General features: G+C 46.5%; 1 protein-coding gene across 2 annotated transcripts; it reads left to right on the forward strand.

Moving 5' to 3' along the window:
- Nucleotides 1-7,738: 7,738 nt before the first annotated feature.
- On the forward strand, nt 7,739-10,751 carry LOC124002933 (beta-1,3-galactosyltransferase 6-like). 2 transcript variants are annotated; one of them, XM_046310784.1, is made up of 4 exons: nt 7,739-8,098; nt 8,195-8,254; nt 8,459-9,008; nt 9,367-10,751. In XM_046310784.1, the coding sequence occupies exons 3-4, from the start codon at nt 8,469-8,471 to the stop codon at nt 9,844-9,846; spliced, it is 1,020 nt and encodes a 339-aa protein (XP_046166740.1). In that variant the 5' UTR covers nt 7,739-8,098; nt 8,195-8,254; nt 8,459-8,468; the 3' UTR covers nt 9,847-10,751. The 2 variants fall into 2 exon arrangements, with proteins under 2 accessions (XP_046166740.1, XP_046166739.1); XM_046310783.1 differs by lacking the exon at nt 8,195-8,254 and having other exon boundaries at nt 7,740-8,098.
- Nucleotides 10,752-13,095: the final 2,344 nt, after the last annotated feature.

Below are 13,095 nucleotides of genomic sequence, written 5' to 3' on the forward strand. Positions count from 1 at the left end.
TGTTACTAAACTGCACATTTAGCATGGTAACACACACACAGACACACACACCTTATCCAGCTGTTTGAGAGTGTCCTTCAGAGCGACCTCACCCCACCCATCCTGGGCCTTCTTGCTGGTAGTCTGGTACAGGTTGGCGGTGGCCATCTTAATGGTGCCCAGGAGCATTGCCTTCGTAGTTGCCGAATTCTGGATGTGAGCCCACCGGGACTCCTGAGTGAAGAAACACACATGAAGAGGGAGAGATGAGTGTCACGTTCTGACCTTTATTTCTGTTGTTTTGTCATTATTTAGTATGGTCAGGGCGTGAGTTGGGGTGGGCAGTCTATGTTTGTTTTTCTATGATTTGGGGATTTCTATGTTTCGGCCTAGTATGGTTCTCAATCAGAGGCAGGTGTCATTAGTTGTCTCTGATTGAGAATTATACTTAGGTAGCCTGGGTTTCACTGTTTGTTTGTGGGTGATTGTTTATGTTAGTTGCTTGTGTCAGCACAGTTCTCATTATAGCGTCACGTTTATTGTTTTGTATAGTTTGTATTCAGTGTTTTCTTTTATTAAAATATCGTCGTGAACACAAACCACGCTGCATTTTGGTCTGCTTCATACGACGAACGTGACAATGAGAGAGTTAAAGGAAAGACTGGTCTGTGTGTGCAGCCCTCATTGTCTATATTTTGGAAAACAGTTATAACACTGAAGCCTGGGAATTCCATCCCCTTTCCTGCCTAAGCAAGTTGTGTCAGACTCTCGAATCGTTACTGAGAAAAATTAGATAAGTGATGCTTTTAATCAGCAATTTAACTCTGCAGGCTTTTTATTTGAAAGAAATGTTGGTTTAATTGACCCAGGGCAATCAGTCAACTGCTCTTCCCTCTCCAAACCTCCAGTTGGCTCAGTGGGAGATCAGTCAACTTCTACTGAATCTTTGTTTTCATTTCAACAACTTTCTACTTGTGATCTACTAGATGGGTTAAGATTGATGTAAAAAATAAATCAACTGCGGCTGATTTGCTTAATCTTTTCCGGCTGTATCTTTCTGCTCTCCTGATTGCAGAGTCTGGCGCTTATCTCTGGTGCTATCCCCAAGGTTTGTGCTCCCTCTCCACAAAGGTAGTGACCCCTCCAACCTAAATAATGATCGCCCTGTCTCAAAATTGTCTTGCATAGCAACAATTTTAGAATCATTAATCATCTGTCAGTTGAGATCCTTCCTAGCAACAAGGTGTATTTTAAGTGTCTGGTTTCACTGTGCTTCCCTCTTTATTGACTTATCCAAGGCTTTCCATACTGATGAATCACTCTTTACTGATTCAAAGATTGTCTGCAATTGGAATGGATCATGTGTCATGTAATTGGTTAAAACATTACTTGACATACAGGACACAATGTGGCTTTTTCGCCCCCTTTTTCTCCCCAATTTTGTGATTACGATCTTGTCTCATCGCTCCAACTCCCCAACGGGCTCGGGAAGAGGCGAAGGTGGAGTCATGCGTCCTCCAAAACATGACCCGCCAAGCAGCGCTTCTTAACACCCGGAAACCAGCTGTGTCGGAGGAAACACAGTTCAACTGACAACCGAAGTCAGCCTGCAGGCACCCGGACCACCACAATACCGGTTATAGACTATGGAGATATTGTCTATATGAATGCAGCTGCCACTTTGCTTTGTTAGGGGCGATAGGTTCAGTACACATCAATGCATTCTGTATCAGAAGGTAGACTAACCCTCTTTGAAGTCTGTAGGTCAATGCAATGCACTCATCTGGTTTATAAACCCCTCCTGCATGAATTACCTCCATACCTTACTTCATTGTGGCGGCAGGGTAGCCTAGTGGTTAGAGCATTGGACTAGTAACTGAAAGGTTGCAAGTTCAACCCCCCGAGCTGACAAGGTACAAAATCTGTTGTTCTGCCCTTGAACAGGCAGTTAACCTGCTGTCATTTAAAATAAGAATTTGTTCTTAACTGACTTGCCTAGTAAAAATACAAATTGTTAAACTTACAGACATGCCAGAGCCAGTGTCAGGTTAACTCTCGATCTATAAACTCATGGAGAGTCTTAGAAATCTCAGTATCAGTGTCAGTACCACCAGGCCAACATCAGACCAGAGAATTAGCTCACACTGCCTCGGAACCCCCTCTACGGGGAGATGGTCTCTTCCATCTTATCATATCTCTCATTACCTTTGTGTGATTTGGATTCATCCCCTCTACCACACGGAACCCCCTCTACGGGGAGATGGTCTCTTCCATCTTATCATATCTCTCATTACCTTTGTGTGATTTGGATTTATCCCCTCTACCACACGGAACCCCCTCTACGGGGAGATGGTCTCTTCCATCTTATCATATCTCTCATTACCTTTGTGTGATTTGGATTCATCCCCTCTACCACACGGAACCCCCTCTACGGGGAGATGGTCTCTTCCATCTTATCATATCTCTCATTACCTTTGTGTGATTTGGATTCATCCCCTCTACCACACGGAACCCCCTCTACGGGGAGATGGTCTCTTCCATCTTATCATATCTCTCATTACCTTTGTGTGATTTGGATTCATCCCCTCTACCACACGGAACCCCCTCTACGGGGAGATGGTCTCTTCCATCTTATCATATCTCTCATTACCTTTATGTGATTTGGATTCATCCCCTCTACCACACGGAACCCCACTAATCCTACCGACGGAAACACACGAGGTGGCTAAAAACAGACCTCCATCCTATGCTAGCTTGCTACCGATGGCCCGGCTAGCTGTCTAAATCGCCGTGACCCCAACCAACCTCTCTACTCACTGGACCCTTTTGAACACTCAACTAAGCAGGCCTCTCCTTAATGTCAATATGCCTTGTCTATTGCTGTTCTGGTTAGTGTTTATTGGCTTATTTCACTGTAGAGCCTCTAGTCCTGCTCACTATACCTTATCCAACCTATTAGTTCCACCACCCACACATGCAATGACATCTCCTGGTTTCAATGATGTTTCTAGAGACAATATCTCTCTCTTCATCACTCAATACCTAGGTTTACCTCCACTGTATTCACATCCTACCATACCTTTGTCTGTTCATTATACCTTGATGCTATTTTATCGCCCCCAGAAACCTCCTTTTACTCTCTGTTCTAGACGCTCTAGACAACCAATTCTTATTTATTTTAGCTGTACCCTTATCCTACTCCTCCTCTGTTCCTCTGGCGATGTAGAGGTGAATCCAGGCCCTGCAGTGCCTAGCTCCACTCCTATTCCCCAGGCGCTCTCTTTTGATGACTTCTGTAACCGTAACAGCCTTGGTTTCATGCATGTTAACATTAGAAGCCACCTCCTTTAATATGTTTTATTCATTGCTTTAGCACACTCTGCCAACCCGGATGTTCTAGCTGTGTCTGTCCTGGTTTAGGAAGACCACCAAAAATTCTGAAATTTGAATCCCAAACGACAACATTTTCAGACAAGATAGAACTGCCAAAGGGGGCGGTGTTGCAATCTACTGCAAAGATAGCCCGAGAGAGTTCTGTCCTACTATCCAGGTCTGTACCCAAACAATTTGAACTTCTACTTTTAAAAATCCACCTCTCTAAAAACAAGTCTCTCACCGTTGCCGCCTGCTATAGACCAGCCTCTGTCCCCAGCTGTGCCCTGGACACCATATGTGAACTGATTGCCCCCCATCTATCTTCAGAGCTCGTGCTGCTAAGCGACCTAAACTGGAATATGCTTAACACCCCAGCCATCCTACAATCTAAGCTTGATGCCCTCAATCTCACACAAATTATCAATGAACCTACCAGGTACCACCCCAAAGCTGTAAACATGGGCACCCTCTTAGATATCATCCTAACTAACTCACCCTCCAAATACACCTCTGCTGTCTTCAACCAAGATCTCCGTGATCACTGCCTCATTGCCTGCATCCGTAATGGGTCAGCAGTCAAACGACCTCCACTCATCACTGTCAAACGCTCCCTGAAACACTTCAGCGAGCAGGCCTTTCTAATCGACCATCAGTAGAGGATGCCTGGGTATTGTTTTTAAATGCCTTCCTAACGATCTTAAATAAGCATGCCCCATTCAAGAAATTTAGAACCAGGAACAGATATAGCCTTTGGTTCTCTCCAGGCCTGACTGTCCTTAACCAACACAAAAACATCCTATGGCGTTCTGCATTAGCATCGAACATCCCCCGTGATATGCAGCTGTTCAGGGAAGCTAGAAACCATTATACACAAGCAGTTAGAAAAGCCAAGGCTAGCTTTTTCAAGCAGAAATTTGCTTCCTGCAACACTAACTCAAAAAAGTTCTGGGACACTGTAAAGTTCATGGAGAATAAGAACACCTCATCCCAGCTGCCCACTGCACTGAAGATAGGAAACACAGTCACCACTGATAAATCCACCATAATTGAGCATTTCAATAAGCTGGCCATGGCTGGCCATGCTTTCCACCTGGCTACTCCTACCCCGGTCAACAGCACTGCACTCCCCACAGCAACTCGCCCAAGCCTTCCCCATTTCTCCTTCTCCCAAATCCAGTCAGCTGATGTTCTGAAAGAGCTGCAACATCTGGACCCCTACAAATCAGCCGGGCTAGACAATCTGGACCCTTTCTTTCTAAAATTATCTGCCGAAATTGTTGCCACCCCTATTACTAGCCTGTTCAACCTCTCTTTTGTGTCGTCTGAGATTCCCAAAGATTGGAAAGCAGCTGCGGTCATCCCCCTCTTCAAAGGGGGGGACACCCTTGACCCAAACTGCTACAGACCTATATCTATCCTACCCTGCTTTTCTAAGGTCTTCGAAAGCCATGTCAACAAACAGATTACCGACCATTTCGAATCTCACCATACCTTCTCTGCTATGCAATCTGGTTTCAGAGCTGGTCATGGGTGCACCTCAGCCACGCTCAAGGTCCTAAAAGATATCTTAACCGCCATGATTAGAAACATTACTGTGCAGCCGTATTCATTGATCTGGCCAAGGCTTTCGACTCTGTCAATCACCACACCCTCATCGGCAGACTTGACAGCCTTGGTTTCTCTAATGATTGCCTCGCCTGGTTCACCAACTACTTCTCTGATAGAGTTCAGTGTGTCAAATCGGAGGGTCTACTGTCCGGACCTCTGGCAGTCTCTATGGGGGTGCCACAGGGTTCAATTATTGGACCGACTCTCTTCTCTGTATACATCAATGATGTCGCTCTTGCTGCTGGTGAGTCTCTGATCCACCTCTACGCAGACGACACCATTCTGTATACTTCTGGCCCTTCTTTGGACACTGTGTTAACAACCCTCCAGGCAAGCTTCAATGCCATACAACTCTCCTTCCGTGGCCTCCAATTGCTCTTAAATATAAGTAAAACTAAATGCATGCTCTTCAACCGATCGCTGACTGCACCTGTCCGCATGTCCAACATCACCACTCTGGACGGCACTGACTTAGAATACGTGGACAACTACAAATACATAGGTGTCTGGTTAGACTGTAAACTCTCCTTCAAGACCCACATCAAACATCTCCAATCCAAAGTTAAATCTAAAATTGGCTTCCTATTTCGCAACAAAGCATCCTTCACTCATGCTGCCAAACATACCCTTGTAAAACTGACCATCCTACCAATTCTCGACTTTGGCGATGTCATTTACAAAATAGCCTCCAATATCCTACTCAACAAATTGGATGCAGTCTATCACAGTGCAATCCGCTTTGTCACCAAAGCTCCATATACTACCCACCATTGCGACCTGTACGCTCTCGTTGGCTGGCCCTCGCTTCATACTCATCGCCAAACCCTCTGGCTCCATGTCATCTACAAGACCCTGCTAGCTAAAGTCCCCCCTTATCTCAGCTCGCTGGTCACCATAGCATCTCCCACATGTAGCACACGCTCCAGCAGGTATATCTCTCTAGTCACCCCCAAAACCAATTCTTTCTTTGGCCGTGTGCAAGCGTGTGTACGTGCCTGTGTATCACCTCTTGAAGGGCCTCCATGGCCTTGTTTATGTCCAGCTCCTCTCTTCTCTTCCTGATGAGGTGAGTGGTGGGAGCCAAGACATCAGCAGTGGATGGGGGAGCTTTCCTGATAAACAACAACACAGAAACAACTCAATGTGATTTATTGTGTAAATGTACAGCTTCCTTCAGCATTTATTTTGGTAAGGAGCGTAATCCCAACAGAAAAATAAATCCTGCAGATGTTCTATACTACTTGCAGTAGTACTTACAGTAGCTCTTTAGTGAAGATTGTTCCCAAAGAATGTTTTAAAGTAATCAGTCAGATCCTCTGCTGCATTTTTATTGTCCATGTCTGACAGTCTGGCTGTGTCGGCTACTGGTATAAACAAGAGCCTGACAGTCTGGCTGTGTCGGCTACTGGTATAAACAAGAGCCTGACAGTCTGGCTGTGTCGGCTACTGGTATAAACAAGAGCCTGACAGTCTGGCGGTGTCGGCTACTGGTAGAAACAAGAGCCTGACAGTCTGGCTGTGTCAGCTACTGGTATAAACAAGAGCCTGACAGTCTGGCTGTGTCAGCTACTGGTATAAACAAGAGCCTGACAGTGGACAACACTGTCATGTCACACTACATGTTATATCTAATGGAATGCTTGATCATACCTGGTAAAGAAATATTTAACAATGGTGTCTTAGCAACCAACCAGAGGGGCTCTTCCTTTTACATAGAGATAGAACATAAAATTGGAACAGGTAGAACATAGAATGTGCCATAGAATGGAGGTAGAAATTGTATCCCTATGGTTTCTTACCCACAAAACTAACAAAGAACAAGAACAAACAGTTGGGAGGTTCCACATTCCATTCGACACAGTCAGTGGTGGAAAAAGTACCCAATTGTCACACTTGAGTAAAAGTAAAGATACCTTAATAGAAAACGACTCAAGTAAAAGTGAAAGTCACCCAGTTAAATACTACTTGAGTAAAGGTATTTGGTTCTAAACATACTTACATTTACATTTACATTTAAGTCATTTAGCAGACGCTCTTATCCAGAGCGACTTACAAATTGGTGCATTCACCTTATGACATCCAGTGGGACAGTCACTTAACAATAGTGCATCTAAAACTTAGGGGGGGGGGTGAGAGGGATTACTTATCCTATCCTAGGTATTCCTTAAAGAGGTGGGGTTTCGAAAGTAAATGTAATTGGTAAAATATACTGAAGTATCAAAACTAAAAGTACAAGTATAAAGCATATCAAATTCCTTATATTAAGCAAAGCAGATGGACACATTTTCCAGTTCTTTTTTATTTACAAATAGCCAGGGACATGCTCCATCACTCAGACATAATTTACAAATAAAGCATGTGTTTAGTGAGTCTGTTTAGTGAGTCCACCAGATCAGAGGGAGTTTTACTTGAGTACTTTACACCACTGCACACAGTATATTCCATAGGATTTAGAATCAGTGCTGTGCTGCAGTTCAGGTGTTTAACTCGTTCTAATTGTATCCACTGGGAGGCACCAAAGGCGTGTCTTTCCAGCAGTGAAGTGTTTGCGTCATCACATACTGCCTTCAAACCAACTGGGAACTCGGAAAAAAACAAACTCAGACTAAGAAAAACACTTGTGACGGTGACGTCAGTGATGTCCAGATTGGAGAAATTTTAGCTCTCGGATGATGCCTGAGTTTCCGATTTATAATTTCGATTTTATGAATTTAAACAAAAAAAAAATTCGCTTTCTTTTTTCCGACTTTCCATTTGTATTAAATAGACTGAAGTCTGATGTCCAATATTGCCGATTTCCGTGTTGTCTTGAACTCACCGTCTGTCTTGTATTTACTGCGTGTCACCAGTTGAGTCCAAAATAACGTCTAGCGGAGGTAGTTCACTAGCTAGCTGTTCATCTAGCTACACAAAAGGATTGCTCTTTTTCTTTAATGATTTTATTCATTCGCGTAATTTTGTAGCTAGCGAAGTGAGCAGTAAAATCAAATCCTCGATAGCTATTAAGCTAGCTAGCGAGCCTGCTAACGTATCCCCATTTGTGCTATCTCGGCTAGCTAACTAGCTGCAGACAGAGGCAATGTCCATGTAACTGTCATCGATGCATTAAACATCTAGCGTTGTGTGACACATTCAGGTACTGTAGTCTATATTCCCGCCTTTGTTTTGATGCAATGGGCAGGCTTTCCGTTGCTTACATGGAATGAGATTGATCGGGTAATGTTATCGTTAGGTTGCAGGCAAGCTGTGGGTGGTCTGCTTCACACTGATTTGTTTTGCCGAGTTCGATTAGGTAACGTTAAGTTAGCTGTCTGTTCAATTGTTGATTAACTTCAGAATGTATTTTTCTCTAGCTACCTCATTTCTCTGGGAGACATTCATTGACTGCGGTCTTTATTGTTAACTGAATGAACAGACATGCATTGTTGCTTACAGATCTCTCTTGTCTCTCTCCCCCCCCCCCCATCTCTCCATCCCGTCTCTCTCTCCTTCTCAGTCTCAGCACCATGAGCCTGGTCCGCGTCGTGTGTCGTCACAAGACGGCCCTGGCCATCGGGGGAGTGTGCCTCTTTGCTGTTGTTCTCCTTTTCCTCGCCAAGTGTACCTCGGAGACCCTAAAACAGGGCCAGGCCGACCCTCCAGGCCTAGCACCCCACGCTGCCCACTCCCAGCCCCGAGCAGAGCACCCTGAGCTCCCCTCACGCCCCAAAGACCTCTCGGCCTTCCTGGTGGTCCTCATCACCACAGGACCTAAGTACACAGAGCGCAGGAGCATTATCCGTAGTACCTGGCTGGCTAAGAAGGATCCGGAGGTTCTAGCTATGTTCGTGGTGGGAACCGAGGGTCTGCCCGCAGAGGATATGCAGAACATCAACACAGAGCAGGGGCGGCACAAAGACCTGCTCTTACTCCCCGCGCTGCGAGACTCGTATGAGAACCTGACCCTGAAGCTGCTGCATATGTATTCCTGGCTAGATCACAACGTAGACTTCAAGTTTGTGTTAAAAGCGGACGATGACACTTTTGCTCGTCTGGACCTGTTGAAGGTATGTGTTTGATATGGGATGCATCCCAAATGGCACCCTCTTCACTATGTAGTGCACTATTTCTTGACAAGGGTCCATAGGGAATAGGGTGCCATAATGTGTATTGTAAACTGGATGGTTTGAGCCTTCATTGCTGATTGGCTGAAAGCTGTGGTATATCAGACTGTATACTAGGTGTATGACAGAACACGTACTTTTCCTGCTCTAATTACGTGCTTAACAATGTCCCTTAGCGGTGGTATTTTGGCCATGTACCACACCCCCTCGGCCCTTATTGCTTAAACATAGAGTTTGTGCTGTAAAACAAATGTATGTGCAAACACCCAATAACGTATAATAACCTCTCCTAATCTTATAGGAGGAGCTGAAGTCTAAAGAACCCAGCCGGCTGTACTGGGGCTTCTTCTCAGGCCGCGGTCGCGTGAAGACAGCAGGGAAGTGGAGGGAGTCGGCCTGGGAGCTGTGTGACTACTACCTACCCTACGCCCTGGGTGGAGGCTACCTGCTCTCCTGCGACCTCGTACACTACATCCGAATCAACACGGCCTACCTCAAGGTGTGGCAGAGCGAGGACGTGTCACTGGGGGCGTGGCTAGCCCCGGTGGACGTCAAACGGACACACGACCCTCGATTCGACACGGAGTACAAGTCTCGGGGGTGTAGTAATAAATACATGGTGACTCACAAGCAGAGCCTGGAGGATATGTTGGAGAAACAGCAGACGCTGCAGAGAGATGGGAGGCTGTGTAAGGAAGAGGTTAAACTCCGCCTGAGCTACGTGTACGACTGGAGCGTCCCGCCCTCACAGTGCTGCCAGAGGAAGGATGGAATACCCTGACCTATAACCCCTAACCTTCCTCACTTTGTCCACCCATGTAATTCTCATCAGTGTTTCCCCTATTACGGTTACCCAGGCGGTGTGGTGCCTCCCCCCTTCCCTGTAAAATATTGTGCTGCCTTCAGTTGACCTCCATAGAAGATGTCTGTTATGGCAGCCCGCCTATGAAAAGACCTGAGGAAAACACTGATCCCCATTCCCTTTTTATATGTTTATTTATTGATTTATTGTGGAGCCTTTGCTGACTGTCCTAAAGCACACTGGTACAGGACTGGGAGAGTGGACCTGACTGGGTGCAGACACACATCAGGAGACTGTCATTTATTAATAACGGCACATGTATGTTGGGAGAAAGTGTACTTAAAGGAACCAGTATTCAGCTTTCTGGTTGGACAATGAAAAGACTCGAGTCATTCCTGAATCTGTTTAAAATGTCCTGGAGACTCTCTTTAAGTGGAAGTGGCCCTATTTATGAATGCGTTGGAAGTGGGGTGTATCGCTTCAGAACAATGGTACAGAATGAGCCAGTCATGGGTTGGTGGTATTTGGAGTTGCATTGAGACCATGTGTAATATTGTAGGCCTCTTTCTCCCCTGCTTCCTGAGAGTTCTGTTCAGTTGGGAGATTTACCTGCTGTCTGTGTTTGGTTGACGTATTTACTAAGTGCAGTGATGGTCAACAGAGCTGTTTGTGTTCAGCTGAGCTACTCTACAGGTAATTTTCCAGCTGATATTCGGTTACCTTTAAACCCCCCAAAAAAGACTGCTTCTGTTACTGTCGTTGAAGAAACCAACCGTTGTATTATTGTGTGACCTCATCACCAGTGTTGTTTTAAACGTACTGTCAAACTACTTCAATATGAATGTTTAAAATATTTGGACCTATTAAAATGTTTTTGAAACATGTATTTTTGTGAAAAATATTTATGACTAATAAATGGGTATAAACACAGAAGAAAAATACCTACTGTACACCCCCCCCCCAAATAAATACCCTAATAATATCTACAGCAGGGGTTCCTCAACCCTAATACCTCCTACAGCAGGGGTTCCTCAACCCTAATACCTCCTACAGCAGGTGTTCCTCAACCCTAATACCCCCTACAGCAGGGGTCCTCAACCCTAATACCTCCTACAGCAGGGGTTCCTCAACCCTAATACCTCCTACAGCAGGGGTTCCTCAACCCTAATACCTCCTACAGCAGGGGTTCCTCAACCCTAATACCCCCTACAGCAGGGTTCCTCAACCCTAATACCTCCTACAGCAGGGGTTCCTCAACCCTAATACCTCCTACAGCAGGGGTTCCTCAACCCTAATACCCCCTACAGCAGGGGTCCTCAACCCTAATACCTCCTACAGCAGGGGTTCCTCAACCCTAATACCTCCTACAGCAGGCTTCCTCAACCCTAATACCCCCAGCAGGGGTTCCTCAACCCTAATACCTCCTACAGCAGGGGTTCCTCAACCCTAATACCTCCTACAGCAGGGGTTCCTCAACCCTAATACCCCCTACAGCAGGGGTCCTCAACCCTAATACCTCCTACAGCAGGGGTTCCTCAACCCTAATACCTCCTACAGCAGGGGTTCCTCAACCCTAATACCCCCAGCAGGCTTCCTCAACCCTAATACCCCTACAGCAGGGTTCCCCAATCCCCACCCACAGTACCCTAATACCCCCTACAGCAGGGTTCCCCAATCCCCACCCACAGTACCCTAATACCCCCTACAGCAGGGTTCCCCAATCCCCACCCACAGTACCCTAATACCCCTGCAGCAGGGTTCCCCAATCCCCACCCACAGTACCCTAATACCCCCTACAGCAGGGTTCCCCAATCCCCACCCACAGTACCCTAATACCCCTACAGCAGGGTTCCCCAATCCCCACCCACAGTACCCTAATACCCCCACAGCAGGGTTCCCCCAATCCCCACCCACAGTACCTGAATACCCCTACAGCAGGGTTCCCCAATCCCCACCCACAGTACCCTAATACCCCCAGCAGAGGTCCTCAACCCTAATACCTCCTACAGCAGGGTTCCCCAATCCCCACCCACAGCACCCTAATACCCCCCACAGCAGGGTTACCCAATCTCCACCCACAGTACCCTAATACCCCTACAGCAGGTTTCCCCAATCCTCACCCACAGTACCCTAATACCCCCAGCAGGGGTCCTCAACCCTAATACCTCCTACAGCAGGGTTCCCCAATGCCCACCCACAGTACCCTAATACCCCCTACAGCAGGGTTCCCCAATCCCCACCCACAGTACCATAATACCCCCAACAGCAGGGTTCCCCAATGCCCACCCACAGTACCCTAATACCCCCAGCAGGGGTCCTCAACCCTAATACCTCATCCAGCAGTGTTCCCCAATGCCCACCCACAGTACCCTAATACCCCTATAGCAGGTTTCCCTAATCCTCACCCACAGTACCCCAATACCCCTACAGCAGGGTTCCCCAATCTCCACCCACAGTACCCTAATACCCCTACAGCAGGTTTCCCTAATCCTCACCCACAGTACCCTAATACCCCCTACAGCAGGGTTCCCCAATGCCCACCCACAGTACCCTAATATCCCCAGCAGGGGTCCTCAACCCTAATACCTCATCCAGCAGGGTTCCCCAATGCCCACCCACAGTACCCTAATACCCCTGCAGGAGGGTTCCCCAACAGTAGCCTAATAATCCCTAAAGCAACTGTTTGACCTCAAACAATAGCCTTTTTGCAAGCAGAGCCTCAGGCTACTTACCAATGTTTTTTTAGAGGCAAATACGTATCTGATTGGTTGTTCCCAGAACCAATGTGAGAAGTAACATACCAGTTTCCTGACTTTGGATCTTTCAGCACGTCTTCCCTTCAGGACCACGGTCTTCAATCTTGTCCCGAGCATTATATCCCCATCTCAGGAAAATATTAAACAGACACGCTTCCTCACATCCGCGGCAGCATAGCCTAGTGGTTAGAGCATTGGACTAGTAACCGGAAGGTTGCAAGTTCAAACCCCCGTTCTGCCCCTGAACAGGCAGTTAACCCACTGTTCCTAGGCCAGTTAACCCACTGTTCCTAGGCCAGTTAACCCACTGTTCCTAGGCCAGTTAACCCACTGTTCCTAGACCAGTTAACCCACAGTTCCCAGGCCATCATTGCAAATAAGAATTTGTTCTTAACTGACTTGCCTAGTTAAATAAAGGTAACATCCAGCTGTTTACAAAGCAAACATCTTGTGTGACTCTTAAAGTATCATC

This window comes from Oncorhynchus gorbuscha, linkage group LG18 (assembly GCF_021184085.1).
Source record: "Oncorhynchus gorbuscha isolate QuinsamMale2020 ecotype Even-year linkage group LG18, OgorEven_v1.0, whole genome shotgun sequence".
Taxonomy (NCBI): domain Eukaryota; kingdom Metazoa; phylum Chordata; class Actinopteri; order Salmoniformes; family Salmonidae; genus Oncorhynchus; species Oncorhynchus gorbuscha.

Bases quoted from the DNA above. Each gene is read 5' to 3' on its own strand.
- LOC124002933 (XM_046310784.1), top strand. From the start codon at position 8,469: ATGAGCCTGGTCCGCGTCGTGTGTCGTCACAAGACGGCCCTGGCCATC. The intron at 9,009-9,366 runs GTATGTGTTTGA...CTAATCTTATAG, and splicing joins CTCGTCTGGACCTGTTGAAG to GAGGAGCTGAAGTCTAAAGA.